Source organism: Mirounga leonina, unplaced genomic scaffold (assembly GCF_011800145.1).
Source record: "Mirounga leonina isolate KUSES-001 unplaced genomic scaffold, KU_Mleo_1.0 Mir_53, whole genome shotgun sequence".
Taxonomy (NCBI): domain Eukaryota; kingdom Metazoa; phylum Chordata; class Mammalia; order Carnivora; family Phocidae; genus Mirounga; species Mirounga leonina.
In genome coordinates this window covers 78,423,842-78,444,929 of record NW_023270807.1, presented here as the reverse complement: position 1 = coordinate 78,444,929, position 21,088 = coordinate 78,423,842, and the positions used below count along the sequence as shown (strand labels likewise).

General features: G+C 42.8%; 1 protein-coding gene across 6 annotated transcripts in view; it reads right to left on the bottom strand.

Moving 5' to 3' along the window:
- TPD52L1 (TPD52 like 1) overlaps nucleotides 1-11,421 on the bottom strand; it is a 96,867-nt gene extending 85,446 nt beyond the window's left edge. For 4 of the 6 annotated variants that reach the window (XM_034990502.1, XM_034990503.1, XM_034990504.1 and 1 more), the window contains exon 1: nucleotides 10,257-10,492. In XM_034990502.1, the coding sequence (XP_034846393.1) occupies nucleotides 10,257-10,275 (19 nt within the window). In that variant the 5' untranslated portion in view covers nucleotides 10,276-10,492. Of the gene's footprint in view, nucleotides 1-10,256; nucleotides 10,493-11,363 lie in introns of those variants that run through there. The other 2 variants (XM_034990506.1, XM_034990508.1) reach the window with 2 other exon arrangements.
- Between the last annotated feature and the right edge of the window lie 9,667 nt (nucleotides 11,422-21,088).

Below are 21,088 nucleotides of genomic sequence, written 5' to 3'. Positions count from 1 at the left end.
TCCTTAGAGACTTACACTATCCCTAAGCCAACTTGAAAGTATATAATCAATCACTCCTCACAACCCCAGTGCGGCTCCTTCTGCCCACAGGTCCTGTCCCCGTGCTTTAATAAAAACCACCTTTTTTTGCAATGAAGATGTCCCAAGAATTATTTCTTAACCATTAGCTCCCAGACCCCAACATTTCACATCAATAGCAGGATATAAAAGCATAGTGCTAGATACCATTGATCAACTATTTGCTCCGAACTCGTTAATGAAGGAAGGAGTAACCCCATAACCTAACTGTTGAGGAGAACAAAGGCAAGAGAAATGTAGCGAAAATTAAATTTCCTTACAATTTGCAGCCCCCTGATAAACACGGGAGACGGGCTGAGTGTGACATTCCTCATGGAACTCAGGGCTGCCTGAATGTTGATGTTTCACTAGCGACTAAAAGCAACCTTATCTTGACAGTAGCCAGACCTCCTGGATCCTAGGGACGTGCAGAAATCCCTTTAGAGACGTCGGTGCAGAAATCCCTTTAGAGACGTGCAGAAATCCCTTTAGAGACGTCGGTGATCTCCACCCACCCCCCAAACTTTAAATTATATAATCAGTCACTCCTCACAATCCCAGTGCAGCTCTTTCTGCTGACATCCTGTCCCCGTGCTAGAATAAAAGCACCTTTTTGCACCATAAGACTCCTCAAGAATTCTTTCTTGACGTTGTGCTCAAGGACCCTGCATCAAGAACCAAAAGGAATTTAAGTGGGGGAGGGGAGGGGAAATACTGTGAACTCCAATAGTTTTCAAATGCATATCTGAACCACTTTCCAGATGTATTTTACATCTGTTTACTGTTACCCAATCCACCTTGCTTTTTTTTTTTTTCTATACAGTACTTGCTTTTTAAATGTATTAGACTGTTTATCAGTAAATACAAGGCCTTCCTCTCTAGCAATGCCAATGCAATTTCCGGCCAGAGGAGCCAAGCTCTTCTCCAAAGTACAAAAGGATCTGTCAAGTGCCCGTGAGCGGCCCTGCCAGGAAGGAACCACCTTCCTTCTGGCTGGTGGATACTCCCCTCACATCTTCTGCATGCAGATTTCTCAAAGTAGCAGGATCACATTTCAAAAAAATTTCTGAATGTGTGTTCTTATTTCCACACATTCTCAAAACTGTCGCGGTGGAAAAAATGCAAGTCCTAATTCTCCCAACATGCTTCCTTCTTTCAAGGACAGCGTCCTGGAGAGCAGGCTCTGGGGACCTGTGGAGTGAGCATCTCATAAATGACTGGAACCCTGCCTGGCACACAGTAGGCCCACAATAAAGAGGTATTTTCCTTGCCGGTAATGCGCTTCTTGGACTGGGGAAAATGCGAGGAAGCGATGAGTAAGAGCCTCCCAATCTTTTGAAACAAACTTTGCAGGAACCATGGATATGTTGAAACTCCCAGGTGGGGCCCTGGGGTATCAAAAATGGAATAACAGGGGCCAAAGACTGCACTTTCCTCCTGGCCTGCCCTAACTCTTTTAAGTAAGGGAACCCATCTTTCCATGATGCCTTCATGTACAAATGAATCCATCCTGGAAGCCAAAATGTTGGAAAATACAGACAATTTTCTTTGTAGCTCTCATTATTGCTACTTTCAGCTCATTCGTGTGCAGGGGGAGGGGGAGGGATCAGAGAAAAAACAAATATCTGACAGCTCGAGACTCAGAAATCAAGAGATTTGAAGAGATTCCCTCACCCAAGCTTTTTCTTTTGAATGAATCCGCTCTGCTTCTAGGATCCTTCACGAGGAGCTTGCTAGTGATCGACAAAAGAAATGTCTAATTATAAGAAAAATGCATTTTGCAATTTTCAAGGGGTTGGAGGATTCTCTATTTTAGATACACATCAGGAAAGTGTAATTTGTAAGGTACAAATAACCATAGGTAAGTTTGGAGATAAGACGTAAGGCACACATACATTTTCAGTGCATGATACATTATCTGGCTAAGCGCAAATAGCAAAGTGCCAGATTTTTGTCTTTTGAAAAGGAAGCAATATGTTGGTGACAAAAGGGTATTCTTGAAGATCTGTGGTTGTATTTTGGGAATTTCGTCTCCTCTGCATCAAAATGCAACACTTACAAAAGACTCACGCTGTGAAAAACTATTTAAAATTTATCTTTCCTTGAGGACCCAAAGCTTTCTTTTAGCCAACTCAAATTCATTTAAAATGTTCTGCTGCCTTCCCTGGTGCATTAAGGGTGATTCTTAATTTAATACAGATATTTTAAATAAATTGCACTGCATTTCTTAAATATCCAATGGAAGGTAAAATGACAGGCTTGAAAATTTAGTTTGGGATCATCCTTTTTGTGTTCTTCACTGCATCCTACCTCAGTAAACTGAAGAGGTGGCTTCACGGCGTTGGGGACAATTCAGACCTGCAATAATAGTGAACATGTGCATTATATGGAGAGCAAACCAGGGGGAGGCTGAGGCTGATGCCCTCTTTTTTGCCATTTTAAACCAAACATTTAACACGGAAATTGCTACAGTAGCTTAAGGACAAATCCACTGACTATTCATCTTTTCCACTAGGTATCTTGTTAAAGTAGGTATTGTGCTAATATGCTTGGGAGACAGCTAAATAAATAAAACATATTCACGTTAACAAGTAATTATAATACTCAGGAGACTAAAGATCTTTCCTTTCTGGGTACTCCTTGAGATTAGTCCTTTCAGCCAGCATCCTACTTTCCGGAAACAAGTGTGCAGATCCTCATGTCTCTTATTTATTCTATAGTCCTGAGATTACGGATATGAATGAACACCAAGCGAAGTAACATATTTGAACCATTCCACATTTGAACTGGCTTATCTTTGCAGTTAGTAATAAAATTCTATACTGGTTCTAAGAATCACATGGCTTGTTGTGACTTACTGAATTCATCTTGAAAACAGAACTAAAACAACACATTGTTGATATAAGAGCACACTACCACCCCACCCTACCTCACCCCACCCCCGCCCCCAGCTTGCCATATTTTGGGGCTTATTCTTGCAGACCTCAAGAATTCTGGTCATATTCTTTCAGACCTAGACCCTGCCCATATGTGGGATGGACAGTGGGATTAAGGTCTGCCCTTTTAAAACCCCCTTGACCATATGAATGTAAAGCAAAATCTATGATTTGTAACTCTGCACACTGACTGCTTATGCATACCAATTTAAGGAGATGGTACAGAACAGTAATTAAAATCCCAATGTACGGGGCGCCTGGGTGGCTCAGTTGGTTGAGCGACTGCCTTCGGTTCAGGTCATGATCCTGGAGTCCCGGGATCGAGTCCCGCATCGGGCTCCCTGCTCGGCGGGGAGTCTGCTTCTCCCTCTAACCCTCCCCCCTCTCATGTACTCTCTCTCTCTCATTCTCTCATTCTCGCGCTCTCAAATAAATAAATAAATCTTAAAAAAAAAAAAAATCCCAATGTACGAAGTCAAACTTTCGGATTTCAAATCCGGGCTCTAACACATCCAAGCTGTATGAGTTGGAGAAAGTTGGGTAACTACTATCTTTCAGTGTCCTCATTTGTAAAATGAAAATAACATTACCTTCCTCAGGATTTCATTTTAGTTATTAAATAACACAATTTTGTATTGTATAACATGGCATCTGGCATTAAAAAAAAAACCCACTAAAATATTATTATTATTGTCACCCTCAATGTGAATTAGTTCTAATCAGCACTCTAGTATTCAAAAACTCCCATTGGGATGGAAATATGTAATCTCCTCAGTTCTGTGTGCATTACCCACAGGGATGGCTCTTCTTAGCTATCCTCCCTGGAAAGATGACTCATGTCAAATTCATCTTCGTCTGCTGCTGGCATATGCTGCCCTGCACATGACTGTGGGGCTAGTATAGGGGTGAAGTGGTGAGGCTCAGACTCTGGACTCAAGCAGACCTGCAGTTAAATTCTTCCTCCCCCACTTAATTTTTCTGATCTTTAGTTTCCGTGTCTACAAAATGAGTTAAAAATAATGGTATCTGGGCGCCTGGGTGGCTCAGTCGGTTAAGCATTTGCCTTCGGCTCAGGTCACGATCCCAGGATCCTGGATCGAGCCCCACATTGGGCTCCCTGCTCAGGGGGGAGTCTGCTTCTCCCTCTCCCTTTGCCCCTCCTCCCTGCATGTGCAGGCATGCAAGTGTGCTCTCTTTCTCTCTCTCTCTCCCTCCATCTCTCTCTCAAATAAATAAAACCTTAAAAAAAAAGTAATGGTATCTATCCCATAGTGTTACAATAAGAATTCAATAAGATAATGCATGCAAAGTTCTTGGTATATGCCACTAAAAGCAAGAACCAGTATTTATATAGTATTTATCATGTGCTGGGAACTGTTTTAAAGCATTTTGCACATATTAACTCCTTAAATCCTCAATACAATCCTACGATATAAGTACTATTATTATTCTCACTTTATGTATGGGAATATCAAGGCCCAGAGGGATCAAGTAACTTGTCCAGGGTCATATTAATGGTAAGTGAGAATGACAGAATTAAAATTCAGGCAGTTTGCTTGGATTCTGGAATCTTAACCATATCCCCTGTTGCCTCTCAGTAGTAAGTGCTTATCGGGTATTTGCTATTACTACAGTAATCAATAAATACTTGATGAAATATTTACCAAATCAATATTTGCCGAAGCACTGATTTATTATTTACTGCGTCTCACTAAGTACCAAATCTGTCACAGGCCACAAAAATGGACTCTCTTGCTTACAGGATTTTGTTTGTTTGTTTGTTTGTTTGTTTTTAAAGATTTTATTTATTTATTTGAGAGAGAGAATGAGAGAGAGAGAGCATGAGAGGGGGGAAGGTCAGAGGGAGAAGCAGGCTCCCCGCCGAGCAGGGAGCCCAATGCGGGACTCGATCCCGGGACTCCAGGATCATGACCTGAGCCGAAGGCAGACGCTTAATGACTGAGCCACCCAGGCGCCCCGCGATCTCATTTCTTCTAATGCAAAGAGGAAATACTTCACTAACTAAGCTCATAAGACGCAATCCCAGACAGACTTCTTTATGTAGAATTCTTCTCTATAGCTGATGGTGCCATAAAGATTGCCAATTCTTATTTCAAGCCATTATTTCCCCCAATTAACAGTAGATTCTAAAGGAAGATGACTTTTTTTTTAAAGATTTTATTTATTTATTTGAGAGAGAGAATGAGATAGAGAGAGCATGAGAGGGGGGAGGGTCAGAGGGAGAAGCAGACTCCCTGCCGAGCAGGGAGCCCGACGCGGGACTCGATCCCGGGACTCCAGGATCATGACCTGAGCCGAAGGCAGTCGCTTAACCACCTGAGCCACCCAGGCGCCCTGCTTACAGGTTTTTTGAAGCAACTTCTCAGATTCTGCCTACCCAAAGTATTAAGAAAACAAGTATATTAGGGCAGACAATTTGAAATAGGTTCCAATATACTATAATATCTATCATTTATATGATTAGATTTTATGAGTATTTTAATTAAAATAACAGTATAAGATTTGCACAAAGGACTATCTTTAATTATGGATACAATACTACCTATTTCAAAACTTTGGGGGTTAATAAAACTACAGGAGGTAGCTTTGAAGGCAGTAAGAACACTCTTAAAAAATTTTTAAAAATCGTAAATTAAAATATGTAACACCTACCTCCCATAGTTTGAGGGTTATGATTATAGTCCCTGAAATATACAAAACAAATCTTTTCGTTGAGTAATCTGATCCCTACAACATAAGAGACTTAACTTGTGCTATTTGGCATGGAGAAGAGGGATTATTTTATTGTTTTCTTTGTAAACAAAGTATTACAAAGCAAAACTGTCTTCCATGCAATATTAAGAAAAAGGATATAACTGGGGCGCCTGGGTGGCTCAGTCGTTAAGCCTCTGCCTTCGACTCAGGTCATGATCCCAGGGTCCTGGGATCCAGCCCCACATCGGGCTCCCTGATCGGCGGGAAGCCTGCTTCTCCCTCTCCCACTCCCCCTGCTTGTGTTCCTGCTCTCGCTGTCTCTCTGTCAAATAAATAAATAAAATCTTTAAAAAAAAAAAAAAAAGAAAAGAAAAAGGATATAACTGTATTCAGTTTTCTATGGCTTCATACCTTGCCTCATTTTCTGTTCTGATCCTTGTTTATTTTCATTCACCTGTTTCTAATTTACATTATCTTGCTGTGTTTTTTAAACATGTATAAATTGCCGTTAAGTTCTTCCTGGAACAAGATGGGTATAAATAAATGTCCTGTGAACAAAGTATAATTATAATGGAAGTTACACATGACATTTTCGTTTTAATGGATTTGGAAACAGGTAAGATTAATCTGACATTTATAACTTCACATCATTTACAGATCTCTGAGAATCCTCCAGAGTAGACTGTCTGAATTTAAAAAATAGTTACTGCAGTAGGCCGAATAATGACCCCCAAAGGTAGCAGGTCCCAATCCTTGGGACCGTAAATGTTACTTTATGTGGGAAAGGGGTCTTTGCAGATGTGATTATTTAAGGATCTTGGGATATGGAGATTATCCTGGATTATTCAGACGAGCTCTAAATGAAACCACAAGCATTCTTATAAAAGACAGAGAGAGATCTGATAGACAGAGAAGGCAATGTGACCCCCAAGGCAGAGACTGCAGTGATGTGGACAAGGAAAGCCGGCAGCCACAAGAAGCTGGGAGAGGCAAGGAATCAGTTAATTCTTAGAGCCTCCAGAGGAGCAAAGCCCTGCTGACTGTTCAATTGTGGTCCAGTGACAGTGCTTTTGGGCTTGCAGCCTTCAGAACTGTAAGGATAAATTTCTGTTGTTTTAAGCCACCGAATTTGTAGTAATTTGCTACAGCAGTCATAGGAAACTAATACAATTATTTTTTTTAATTATTTTTAGAGGGGGGAGGGGCAGAGGGAGAGGGAGAGAGTCTTAAGCAGGCTCTGCACCCAGAATGGAGCCCTCCTCTGGCTTGATCTCACCACCCTGAGATCATGACCCGAGCCGAAATCAAGAGTTGGAGGCTAAAGCGACTGAGTCATGCAGGTGCCCCAAAACTAATACAATTATTGATCTAAATATATACAAGTGTTAAGTGGAGACAAAATTTTCCTTTTAACATTAAAGACACTAGGAAAGACAAAAACAAAGTTATTTCCTAGAGTAATGAAATCTTCAAAGGTAATTTAAAAAGATCAGGAATTTTTATTTCAAGGGATTGCCATATTATTCACGAAAATGCTACATTCCTAACCAAAGTCTCTCTCTAATATATCAATTTTATTAATGCAAAATTCTCTAGTATCAGGAAAGCAACTGGGAATGTTGGCCTCCTTTAGGCTTTTCATTCCACACAGTTCTCCAGCTCCTTCTCATCAAATCATTCTGTGCATAATCCCACCTCTATATTTTCTGTTCTGTTGGCTTCCCAGAATGTCTTCTTATTTTGCTGGAAGTAATCTATTATTTTATAAAGTCAGGTTATATATTTGCAGAATTTCACTTATGGAAGAGTTTAAAAGACCCTGCTGCTGCATTTACTGAGCTATGCATACAAACCATGTTTAAGCACCTACGGTTCTCCTGGAAAGTACAAGGGAACATCCCAGCGGCATTGCCTACTTCATCTCACTCAATTTTGCTTGTTTCTAGATCAAGAGGCAACAAAATAAGCCATCCCCACTCAAGATAATTCTAAAATAAACCGTGCCGATGATAGAAACTTGCACTTAAGAAACCAGAGGAGTCTTTTAGAATCTAAGAGGCAATTCATTTGGCCAGAAACATGTGTCAAGGGGTAAGAAGATTTTCCTATTTATCTAAACTATAAACATTTTATGAAAAGTCTTCTTAGAGAACTTAATAGGTCTGCTGCTTAAATGACCAAAAAAAAGTCTGAAAATGAAGAACTCCAAGAACTGGGAAAATGAGGATTTAAGAGGCAAATATCATCCATCTGGTTGTAAAAGTATAATGTTAGAGTCATCCTTGATACCATCATCCTACATACCCATTCCAGAGTGAGCTGATTTTTTTCCCTAAGTAGTTTTTTATTTATTTATTTATTTATTTATTTATTTATTTATTTATTTATTTATTTATTTATTTGACAGAGAGAGACACAGCGAGAGAGGGAACACAAGCAGGGGGAGTGGGAGAGGGAGAAGCAGCCTTCCCGTAGAGCAGGAGCCCGATGTGGGGCTCGATCCCAGGACCCTGGGATCATGACCTGGGCCGAAGGCAGACGCTTAACAACCCAGCCACCCAGGCGCCCCCCCTAAGTAGTTCTTAAATCTATTCATTTCTCTCCTCCCCGCTGACCGTCACCTTAGTCCAAATCTTCCGAAGACAACTTCACTTGCCCTTTAAGGTGGGCTCCCCACCCACTCAGATTCCACCCACTCAGGAGGGGGAGGGAAGCCTGGCAAAGGGGGTAGGGGGACATAAATGGGGACTTCAGTTTTCTTTTTCCTCTAAAAGTGGCAGGCCTTGAATGGGACCAGCACTCACTGCATGCGCTCTGCTACTCACCCTCTACTTGATGTTACAAGGAATTCAAATGCTCTGCCCGTTTCCTCTCTGGAGAATGGGAATGAGAACACTACCTCATGGGACTGTTGTGAAGTGAGTCAACAAGTGGAAAGCACAAACAGAAACACAGTAAACAATCTTCACTATTTTGATTATCACCTACTAGGCCAGACTTTCAGGCTCTCACTGGAGCTATGTGGCCCTCTTTTAGATCACTAACACAGCTGCGATTTTACACTTCATTTATCAGTAACTATCAAATTACTGTCTGTTACTTCCTCTACTATAAATGTCATGAAGCCAAAATCAAGTCTGTGCTTGCTCCCCCTAGCACAGTACTTGGCAAAAGGAAAGCACTGGAATATTTGTTAAGTAAATCTCGCAAGTAAAGCAAACCAGTGACACTGACGGTTCCGACCTATAGTTTAGCTGTCTTCAGAATTCAGATGAGTCTTACTCTCCGATGTCAATGAATAACCAATTACTTGGGAAGCTTTCAAATATACCCATGCCCACGCCCCCGAGATTCCACTTTGATTGATCTGGGATCGGTCAGTATTTAACACTGCAAATAATTCTAATCTGCAAGGCAGGCTGGAAAGCTCCAGTGTTGCTCCCACCTGCTTCAGGTCAGGAGTGAAGGCCTTCAACCCAACCGCTGCCTTTGAATCTGATCAACAACCCCCACCCTTGGTTGAATTCTCCTTTCCTAATTAGATAATGGGGAATAAAAAATACTGGAAGCAGCAGCTTTATGGGCAGGATCTTGGCTGATGGAACACACCAGGATGGTTCCTACTGTTCAGACAACTGTAATCCTGGCAGCAAACCTGTTGGGTGGCTTCAGCCCAGGCCCAAGCACCCACCAAATCGCTCTCATTCAGGAAGGGTCTTGAACCTCTTCTTACCTTTATTTTTTAATTTTTAAAAATTTTTTTAATGGGCACAATTCCATACGGACTCCCTACCCCTGGTCCGAGTGGGACCCCAAGACACGAGGCTGCCCTTGGTGACGCCGCCGCCACGGGCTCCTACAGCAGGCGACCCCGGTAGCGGGGAGCGAGGCGGCCGGAGCGCGGCCGGCGACCCTGCGCGCCCCGCCCGGGGGAGGGAGAGGTCTGTCCCTGCCCTGGGAAACCGGGACACACGCGTCTATCGCTGGAGATCCCCGGGCGGGTAACGCTCTCCTGCCTCGGAAGGCAAGTCCCGGCTCCGCAAGCCCCTGGCGCAGCCGGGGGTCCCGGGTCTCCGCGGAGCCACCGCCCCCGCGCGCGCCGCCCAGCCCGAACTTGGGACCGGACGCCAGCCCACTGCTCAGGCCTTGAGGAGCCGCGTCCCCTCCCTGTTCCCCCAAGGGCCAGGGGAACGCCTCGCGGATTCCGGACCCAGCACAACAGGTCCTTCGGACACCCGCGAGGTTGGGAAAGCGCGCGGGGGCCGGGGGGGGAAGGGGGGAGTCTGGCTGGGAAAAGAAGTCGAGCGTCCTGGGGGCGCATTTCCAGCGGAGGGACCTCCCCACTTAGCATCTTCACTGGCCCCAGCCACACAGCAAATCCTGAGTTTGGGGAGCAGGGATTATCCCGCAGGCGCGGGTAGCAGCCGAGTTGCGGCCGTGTGCAGATGGCACCCATCCGCTCCGTCCGAGAGCAAAGTTACGCGGTGCCGGGAAAGCGCCTCTCCGCGCGCCAGGACGCGACCCTCCGGGCGACGGGCGACCACTCACCTTGCGCCTGCGCCTCCATGGTGGCCGACTTCGGACTCCGCGCGGCGGGGCTCCCAGGCGCTTCCAGAGAAGCAGGCGGCGGTGCCCGAGCTCGGGACGCAGCTGGCCCGGCCGCCCGCGTCCGCCCTCCCCCTGCGCACTTGTCGCGAGCGCTGCGTGGAAGGGGTGGGGGGCCGGGGGCCGCCAGCAAGGCTGCTGTGGTTAGCTCCGCGGCGTCCGGCGCACCTGGCCCGCACCACGCGGGGAAGGAGCCCGCCGCTGGGCGCCACCTGCCGGCCGCTCTGCGCATGGCGCCGGGGGCGCCCCCTCGGGGCTCCGGGCGCGGGCTCAGGCCCTACAAGCGCCTGACCCAGCCGAAGCGGGCCCTCCAGCGCGGGGGCCCAGGGCAAATCCCCAGGGAGAGAGGGCGGAGGGTGGATTGACAATACTGAACCCTAGCTCCCGGGGGAAATACGGAGTTTGGATCCTGTGATCCCCTGCACTCAACATTTTTGTCAAATGATCAATGTATAACCTTGTTTTATGTGGGTTTCTGTTTAAAGATACCTTATTTATGTCTTGTTGACTCATGAACTTTGAGCTCAGGGCCATCATCATTAGAGCTGACCCCTGAGTGAAACCTAGTAAGCTTATTTAACTGAACAACATTTCACGGGAACCATTTTAAATATCAAAATCAGCCCCCTTCCCCCAAAAGCACAAAAATGGTGTATCTGTAGTCTGTGAAAAGGGCACTTGTTTACCGTCTGAGAGCTGAAACAAGGTAGAGCTTAGCCTTGTCTGACCTCAGCTAGAAAGGCATGCCGCCTGCCCGCCCAAGTTTTTCGGGGCTCTGCCCAAGTCTGGAATGACCGCGAAAGCCCTGCATTGATTTTGCTGTCACAAACAAATTTTAATGAGGCAAATTCACAGATATGGAGTCCTCAAATAATAAGCATCAACTGTGGGTATATATTTCTAATTTGGAACCCATAAGCCATTCCTGTAGGTTGATGAAGCAGTCACATTTTCAGAGAAAAGACTAGAAACTGACAGTTTTGTTTCAAGCCTGGCTTGGCAGGGTGACTAGAAAGCATAGCAGAGAAGAAAAACCAGCTCATGTCTCACCTTTTCAGGTCTTTAGCCCTTACACATCTCCTTCTCTTCACATCTACACATTCTCCATCTGTAAAATGAGAGATAGTATTTATTTACATTTGCTTTTGAATGGTTTATTATTTTTTTCAGGTTTTTTTTTTTTCTCCTTAAAATAGATGTTAAAGTCTGTCAGGGTCAAGTATGTGTCCTTTATCAACCCCTCCACCATTTCTTGCCAAAAAGCCTTATACAAATTCATAGCTCAAAAAAGATTTATTGGGGGTGCCTGGGTGGCTCAGGTGGTTAAGCGTCTGACTCGATTTCAGCTCAGGTCATGATCTCAGGGTTGTGAGACTGAGCCCTGAGTGGGTTCTATGCTGAGTGTGGAGCCTGCTTAAGATTCTCTCTCTCCCGGGGCGCCTGGGTGGCTCAGTGGGTTAAATGTCTGCCTTCAGCTCAGGTCATGATCTCAGGGTCCTGGGATTGAGTCCTGCATCAGGCTTGCTACTCAGCCAGCTTCTCCCTCTCCTTATGGCCCCCCCCCACTCATTCTCTCTCTTTCTCTCAAATGAACAAAATTAAAAAAAAAAAAAGATTCTCTCTCTCCCTCTTCCCCCCTTCTCACTCTTGCTCTCTCAGTCACTCTCCCCCTCTCTTAAAAAAAAGATTTATCGAATAAGCAACTAACCAGTAGGTTCTATTTCATCCTCGATCATATTACTGTCAAAGTACAGACTAATAAACATTAATAGAGTCTTACATTTTCGCTTGAAAATGATTTTATGGCACATGTATAAACATGTCAGTGTTTTTGTTATGTTAAAATGCCCCTGATTTGTAATTATGGACATAAAAATTGCCCTACGGAACACCAAGCACAGGGCTTTTATGTGGCTTCTGGTGATAGGGACCATGGATGCACCAAGTAATGAATCAGCATCACTAATTAGATCACTTTCAGGGTCTATCCAATTGTTCTGGTCCTCTCTACCCTGGAAATTAAGCACCAGGGTAGGTTTGACTTCCAGCTGTCAAAAGGAGCTAAAAAGAGTTCATGACTTTCCAGCTTGGGTCATCTAACCTTTATCTAAGTTGTGACTCATTTTTCTGATGTACAAAATTTTAAGCTACTACCCCCCTTAATGTCCTTTACCATTTTTATAATAATAAAATATTGACAGTCATTCGGAAATATTAATTGAGTATATTCTCTGTGCCAGGGACTGTGCCAGAGGCTAAGGATACAGGTCAAGGGCATGATCCTTCTTCCTCAGGGAGTTCATGGTCTGGTGAAAAGGAGAGAGAAGCAGATACTTTATAAGGAAGTGCAGTGTGGTAAGGGCAAAGGAAGTCCTCCTAACTCAGACCCGGGGGGGAGATAAAGGAAGGTTTCCGTGAGGATGTTTGCCTCAGCGGAGTATTGAAGGAAGAAAGAATTAACGGGGTAGGCTGTGCTGGCCCCCAAGTTATGGCTCAGCCATGGGAGACTATGTTTTTCCCTTCCATTTCCTTGTCACTTATGATGGTGATTTTCCTTAACTTCCTTAAAGCTTAGTAAAGCAGCCGTCCTGACCCTCTTCTTCATCTCTGGCAGGTCTTCCACAGGGAACACAATGGGTGGGTGTTTGATTAAGTCAGTGAAATCCTGGTTTGCCCCTCCTGAATTGATCTTGTTGCTGATGCAGTGGGAACCTTAAATGTCCAAAGGGAAGCTGTATTCAACAGTCCTTGCCTGAACCAGTTCAGGGTCACTTGTTACATAAGGTGCTGAGAGGACCCTTGAGCAGTGGAAGAGGAAGGAGGAAGAGGAAGAAAGGACAGATAAAATGTGCCACTTTGGCTCGGGAACCTTACTACTACACTGAAAGAGAACATGGGCTTTGGGGCTCCATTTTTAGGTCTTTACACTAAAAAATTACTAGCTGTGTAACCTGAAGCAAGTTTCTTAGCCTCTCTGTGCCTGGGCTTCTGCATTTTGTGACGGGATGCAATATGAACTAGGAATTGATATCTTTTTTCCCTCCTAGCCCACTGGGCACTTGTGTTTCTAGAGCAGGGGTTCCCAGCCCTCTTATGCAGCGTGCCATACAAAGGATTCCTAAACATTTCTAATAGCTGGGCCTCGCTCCCCAGGTATTCTGATTTGATTTATTTTTTGGAAAGCTCTCTAGATAATATGAATATGCTTCCAAGATTGAGAATGACCGTTTTAGAAAATGTCCACCACAAAGATGAAAGGTACTAAATTCTTAGCTTTTAAATTAAAAAAGTTACCACCTGGGTCAACAGAAAATAATGAAAAAGAAATGTGAGCAGGCAGAGCAAGGACTTTTTTTCTTTTCTTTTCTTTTTTTTTTTTTGCCCCTGCTCCCTGCTTCCAGGGGAACTGGGGAGGGAAGAGAAGTTTGATGGAGAGTTTAGACATGGGTCTGTCTATATGGGTCTGTCTTACCCTTCCCTTCCCTACCCTCATCAGAGCAAAGAAGACTGGCCTTGACAGTCCCATCGGGAAATCTTATGGCCAGATAGTTTTGAGAAATGTTAGGGACAGAGCGGACACTTTGAATTTCCCACCCTTTCAAGTGGGATAGGGAAACATCTGGGAGTTCCCTTGAGTGCCATAGGGGGCATGGACATCAGGGGAGAGAGAACCAGCTAGTGAGTCACAATTTCCAGGAGACTGGAGAGAGAGAGAGGCTCCAGAAGGGAAGGAAGAAGTGCAGCAAAATCCCTTCGGAAGGTAAGAGGGCTGCCCTAGGGAGAGGCAGGGTCTGTGTGGGAGCGCTGCCTGCCAGAGGACGACTAGCATCACCCACATCATGCTACCGAGCAGGGCAAGAGGAGATGAGGAGACTTTGGTGAGGTATTACTCACAGAGGGGACTGGGACTGCCTTCTCCCCATCTCTACAAACTCCCTAGGCTTCAGGAGGACTGGAATGTGGCTCCTATACCAGTCCACTTGCCAGGGAGTTGGCTGTGGCAGCCATGGGAAATTAGTGGGCTGTGGTCTTGCCAGAACCGTTGAAGTAGAAAGCCAAGAAGTGAACATCAGGGGAGGGCAGCATGAGGCCATCAGCTGGGGTCCACCAGGACCTAGGAGAGCCTGAACGTCTCGTCCAGTTAAATATGAGTCATTTAGTTTTATCTCGTCCTCTCAATCCCCACCCCACACTCCACAAAGAGGAGCTGGTACCTGGAAGAGAGGAGGGCCAAGAAATCAGAATAGCTTTTTCTCTGTAACTCTCCAACACACACACACACACACACACACACACACACACACACAGTTTTCCAAGCAGTACTGAGAGAGGGGAGAAGAGGTTTACTTTGAGACTGAGAAGAAGACTAGATCATATACCAACAAAAGAGTGTTCTAATAACCAAAGCTAACTGAAATGAATGAATCAGAACCAGCTACCTGTGAAGGAGCCATTCCCAAGCCAGTTGAGGGAAAAGTAATTAGAAAAGTACAAAGAGTTCATGTTTATTCCTCCAATTGCTGTTGCACTAAATAAATTGGTTACACTATATAAAATTCTTTGCCCAAACCTATTGGACACATTTTGCTTTCTCTAAGTTCCCCTCCAAAATTTCTAGAGATAGTCTCTGGATCCGTAAAATATTAATGGACGTTCGGAGGACAAAGATGCTTCTTTTTCATTATAAAGGGACATATTACTTATTGTACTCTCGAGTTCCTACACATATAAATACTAAAGCTTACTCCTTCAGGCTTTAAAACTGTAACATATATAATCATTTTTAAATAGCAGTCTCTCAGAGTTCATAGTCTGAGAAACAAACTGAGGGTTCTAGAGGGGAGGGGGTGGGGGGATGGGTTAGCCTGGTGATGGGTATTAAAGAGGGCATGTACTGAATGGAGCACTGGGTGTTTTATGCAAACAATGAATCATGGAACACTGCATCCAAAACTAATGATGTAATGTATGGTGATTAACATAACATAATAAAAAAATTAAATCGCAGTCTCTAAGACACATTGAAAATGTATTCGTTTTCTATGATCTTAATGCAGGGCTTGTCAACCTCGGCATTGCTGACATTTCTTTGTTGTGTTGGAGGATGTAGAAGAGCATCCTTGGCCTCTCCTCACTAGCTGCCAATAGCCAACTCCTCAGTGGTGACTATCAAAACTGTCTCCAGACAATGCCAAGTGTCTCTTGAGGGCAAAGTCACCCCCGGATGAGAACCACAACTCTCACTATCTCTTGAAGATGCAGAATCATCATGAGTAAAAGTTATTACCCTGTGTACTATAGTGAGGCCTACAGCATAAGGATGCCCCCTGAGCTTCATCAGCAAGGGGATTTTTGCCCCTCATTTCTACGTGGAAATGTCTTGCCTCTTTCCATTGTCATCAATCATTCCTAATTTACTGCCTAAACAGTCCAAGAAAGGACTAAGGGGGGCTTTACCTTATTCCTAAAGAGACCGGAGAACAAGAGAAGGATGAACGAATGATGTGGCTATTGGTCTATAACTCATACACTGTATGAGGAAAGTGCTGGAAGTTTTTTCCGTTTTTGAGGTTAAACTATTCCATTATCGGTTCTGCCTAAGGATACACTTGACCGTAGAGTGACAGTGTTCTGAGCCCAAACTCTTTTCTTGAGAGAAAGGCATCAAAGATGATTGGGAAGCACTGGGAACTGAAGGCCCGTCTAAGTGATTGGGAATCACTTAGACGGGCCTTCAGGTTAGAATGAGACCATCAGACACAAGGAATCTGAGATGATGGAAAGAAGCCTAGGCCCGCATCAATCATTTTGTGATTAGCATTTGGCTTTCTTCAGTTCCAGAACCTAGAGTTTGCAAAATTGGCTCTTTTCAGGCTGTTTGCATTTCTTTTGTTTATCTTTTGGAATTTTTTTTTTTCTGCTTAGTGTTTATTGTTTCCTTTCAAAAATGTTCAACTCTTTCAGTAGCACTAAGGAAAGGAAGAAAAGGCACGTGTTATCAACAGGGCTAGACCAGCACAGAACACGGCAGGGGTGATGGAAACAAGAGAACTCCAAGAGAGACGCACCAAGGGACAGAAAGAAAAGATGAAGGCCTCTACCACACAGTCAATTCTCTCACTCCTCGGTTTGCTCGTTCTTTAGAGGATTTTTGACTTATTTATTCAAAGGTGCAATTTCCTTACAGCTCGTTGCTGATTGGAGGGTTCTCGTGGTTAGCAGCTGTGTTTCCAGAGGCTGCCCTTGTCAGAGCTTGACCTCTAGATAAATGGATATTACCAGACCATTCTCATAAAACAAAAACAGAAAGTCAGGTGTTATCCAATTCTTTTTCAGACACAATGTACACGTCTGGCTCCATTGTTTATGAGTGACATTGAAAAATTAGAGAAAGGTTAAGTAGAACATCACAAAGATTATTGCTAAGGTCGTTAGGGATAGTGCAAGGAGCCAGAGGGCTCATTCATTTTGGTAAGCAGGAGTCTAGGTGATATCTTGACAGCGCACACATCCATTGTCCATGGTTACGGGATAGATCACAAGCAACACTGTACAAGGCAAAGGACTGTTTAGTGGCCACGACAGACTTCGAAGTGACTCACACTCTGAATGAATCTAAACTGGGTCTTAAATAAATATGATGGACGAAACAAATAGATCACAACTAACTGAACTGGAAGTCAATGACGACCTACCAACGTAAGTTGTGTTACACCAGCTTATGTCCAATTCAAGGACCTGGCTTGGTAGGTATGTATGTCTCAAGTAAGCCCCAATCAGAAAGCTCTGTGAGGGATGTGAATAAGTGAATAATATTAATATTTGTTTTGCAATCTATAACATGGAATGAAATGATTTAAATTTGAATTTGAGAAAGGGCATATTGCCCAACATTCCCACATATTTGTGGAAGAAGGAAAAAATAAACCCATAATTAATAATTATTCAAAAGGATCATTTTGGAACGCTATAAACTTCAATTCTTCATATATTCCAATATTTTAATATTTAATATTCCACTATTGAAACTTTTCAGTGAAGGCTAGCAGGGAAAATGCACTCATAGAATTGTGCAGAGAAAAACATTTTCATGAGATTTCTCTTAGAAGTTCTTATTTTTTGGTAGTCATTCCTCTTATCTGTGAGGGGAAACCTACTTCTCTAGAGAACTTTCCTGCAATAAATTGAAGCAAATTATATGGGAAAAATTAGTAAGTCAAACACATCCCATGGGATATTAAATCATAACTAACTCAGGAATTACCTATATTTTACCTTCACTAATTCCAATCAAACACATATTCTATGTTTTAAATATCTGTCAATTTTATTTTACTTAAAAGATTTTATTTATTTATTTATTTTAGAGAGGGGAAGACAGAGCACGCATGAGGGGAGGAGCACAGGGAGGACAGAGAGGGAGAGAATCTTGGGCAGATTTCACCCTAAGCGCTGAGCCCCATGAGGAGCTTGGGGCTAGATCTTACCACCCTAAGATCATGACCTGAGTCGAAACTAAAAGTCCAAAGCTCTTCAACTGAGCCATCCAAATGCCCCTGTAAATTTTATTTTATTGCTTATGTATACAGAGTTGTTAGTTAATTTCAAAACTGAAAAAAAGTTGTTTAGGCAAAAAATAATCATGTCTTATTGTGAAAAATCTGTGAAATGGTTTTTAGTACATTTTTATTTTATTTTTTTAAAGATTTTATTTATTTGAGAGAGAGAGAGATCAGGAGCAGAGGGGAGGGGTAGAGGAAGAAGCAGACTCCCTGCTGAGCATGGAGCCCAATGAGGGGCTCGATCCCAGGACACTGGGATCATGACCTGAGCTGAAGGCAGATGCCAAAATTGACTGAGCCACCCTGGTGCCCGGTCTTTAGTACATTTTTTTTTTTAAGACTTTTTTTTATTTTTATTTATTTGACAGAGAGAGACACAGCGAGAGAGGGAACACGAGCAGGGGGAGTGGGAGAGGGAGAAGCAGGCTTCCCACGGAGCAGGGAGCCCGATGTGGGGCTCGATCCCAGGACCCTGGGATCATGACCTGAGCCGAAGGCAGACGCTTAACGACTGAGCCACCCAGGCGCCCCCTTCAGTACGTTTTTAAAAGTTTATCTTTAAAATTTAAAAAATCAAAGCGTTTTTATCATTTTTTTTAAGTTCTGATTAGGAACGTTGAAAATTTCAACTTACACTTTCTTTCCACCTCATGCATCAAAATTAATTCCATGGAAATTAAAATACCAAATATTTTTAAGCTAAGAAAAACTAGAAGAAAATGTAATTGACTATTCATTAACTTGTGAGGTCTGAGGAGTACTTTCAAAGTTTAGATGTGAAGGAAATTAATTATAAGGAAAAAGATGAACATATCTGGCTTCAAAAATGAAAACTCCTATGCATCAAAAATAACCCAAATTAGCAAACTGGAAATTAACAACAAGGACAATAGGAAACGGGATGAAATCTCTAGACTTGGAAAGACCTATATAGCTATGACCTTGATACCGAAACCCAACAGGACAGTCCTAGGAAAGAAAATTATGCAAAATTATTACTATCAATGCAAAAGTTCTAAATAAAAGGAAGGCAAATAAAATTCAATGGTGTAATTCTGCATGGAGCACTGGGTGTTATGCACAAACAATGAATCATGGAACACTTCATCTAAAACTAATGATGTAATGTATGGGGATTAACATAAGAATAAAAAAAAAGAATAGTAAAAAAAAATAAAAAATAAAAAAATTCAATGGTGTATTAAGTGTGTATGAGTGTATAATACTTTATCAATCAAGACTGAACGAAGGAATCCATGGATAATTGAACCTCAGAAAATATAATAATGAAGCCAGTGGAGTATTGGATTTAGCTTATATTGGCTTGTGAGAGCTGACTCAAATTTTCAGGAACTAGGAAAGGATGTTATTCAGGAAAAAAGAAAATGAATCCAGATGATAGGTCAGAAATGTAGAATGGAATGAAAAACAAATGGTGAATAAGAGTAGTAAAGCACAATAAATACTGACTATATACTATAATAAAAAATAATGCTCTGCAGGATTTAGCATACATCTGGAATTTTAAAATATGCACAATTGTATGTATGTCAGGAGTTTCAATGTTCTAAGTTTCTTACATTGTCTGAGAAGAGAGTAAATCACCATTGAACATTACAATTTTGTAAGTCAAGGATGAATGATTTTAGTCACCTACAAATCAAGACAAATAGATATTAGCCCAATAAAAATGGGCCAAGATAACAAAAAGGCAATTCAAGAAGAACAAATAAAAATGCCCCCCAAATCCATAAGAAATACTCAAATTCACTGGAAATCAGAGAAATGCAAATTACCATCACAACAAGACATCATGGCACCTACACCAACTTAAAAAGGGGGAGGATCTACCATTGGTGCTGGCAGGAGAAAGAGCAATATGAACTCCTACCCGTTGCTGGTGTGAGTATATATTTGTATGGCAGCTTTAGAGAAAAATTTGGTCATATCTAGTAAAGTTGCTTCAACCCTTCAAATGAAACCTCATAAAGTAAAACATAAACTTTAACCCATCAAATCCATACCTGGACCTACACCTTGAACCTGGAAGAATCCTTGTCCATATGCATAGGTAGACATGCACCGATGCTCATTGCTGTATTCGTTGTAACAGCAAAAATTTGTTTTAAAAAATAATGCTCGGGGCGCCTGGGTGGCTCAGTTGTTAAGTGTCTGCCTCTGGCTCAGGTCATGATCTCAGGGTCCTGGGATCGAGCCCCGCATCGGGCTCCCTGCTCCGCAGGAAGCCTCCTTCTCCCTCTCCCATTCCCCCTGCTTGCGTTCCCTCTCTCGCTGTGCCTCTCTCTGTCAAATAAATAAATAAAATCTTAAAAAAAAAAATGCTCTGCAGGATTTGGCATACATCTGGAATTTGTCTCATTGGTGGATTAAAATCCACCAATGAGACAATGAGTAAATAAATGTATATTTGTATATGTATGTATACATATAAGTATTTGGAGCTACACAACATGGTTAAATCTCAAAAATATAATGCTGAGCAAAAAAGCGACTTGACAAATAGATACTGTAATCTCTCTCTCTTTTTTTTTAAGACAGGCAGACTGAAAAAAAAAAAAAAAAGAAAGGCAAAATGCCACATGCAACTCCTCATTTGGATGTGTCTAGAGTTTGAGCAGCTTGACTACTTTACACTGTCCTACAAATGGACCTTGAAAGCTTGTTCCGAGGTTCTAGCAGGGAGGGGAGCGCAGCTTGGTCCTCCTCTATCCGGGAAGGTCATCATGTTCCACCCAGTGGGCAGCTTCGGGAGGGATGCATATGGAGCAGTGAGGAGGAAGGGACACACACCTAACCAGCCAGGTCAGCCCAATCAACCTGGCCCTCAATGGGGTGACAGATGTCGCAGCCAGATCGCCCTCACATCCAGTAATCTCTTGTCTCTGAAGTTTGAAAATGTGCAAAACAATGTTCTGCAAGATTGATGGATAAAGGCATATTTAAAAAGAAGTCTAGGAATAAAATGTAGAAAACTCAGGATAACATGGAAGAAGAGAAGGGAAGGGGATCAGGTCGAGGTACACAGGGCTTCGATAATTCTTGTAATGTGTTATTAAAAACATTTGACACAACATCGGTGAAAATGTACGAATTTGATAGAACTGGATGGTAGGCACGCGGGATGTACATTATACTTAGCGTTTTTCACTATTATTTTTATGTTTCATAATTAAATAAAAGTTTTTAAAAGAG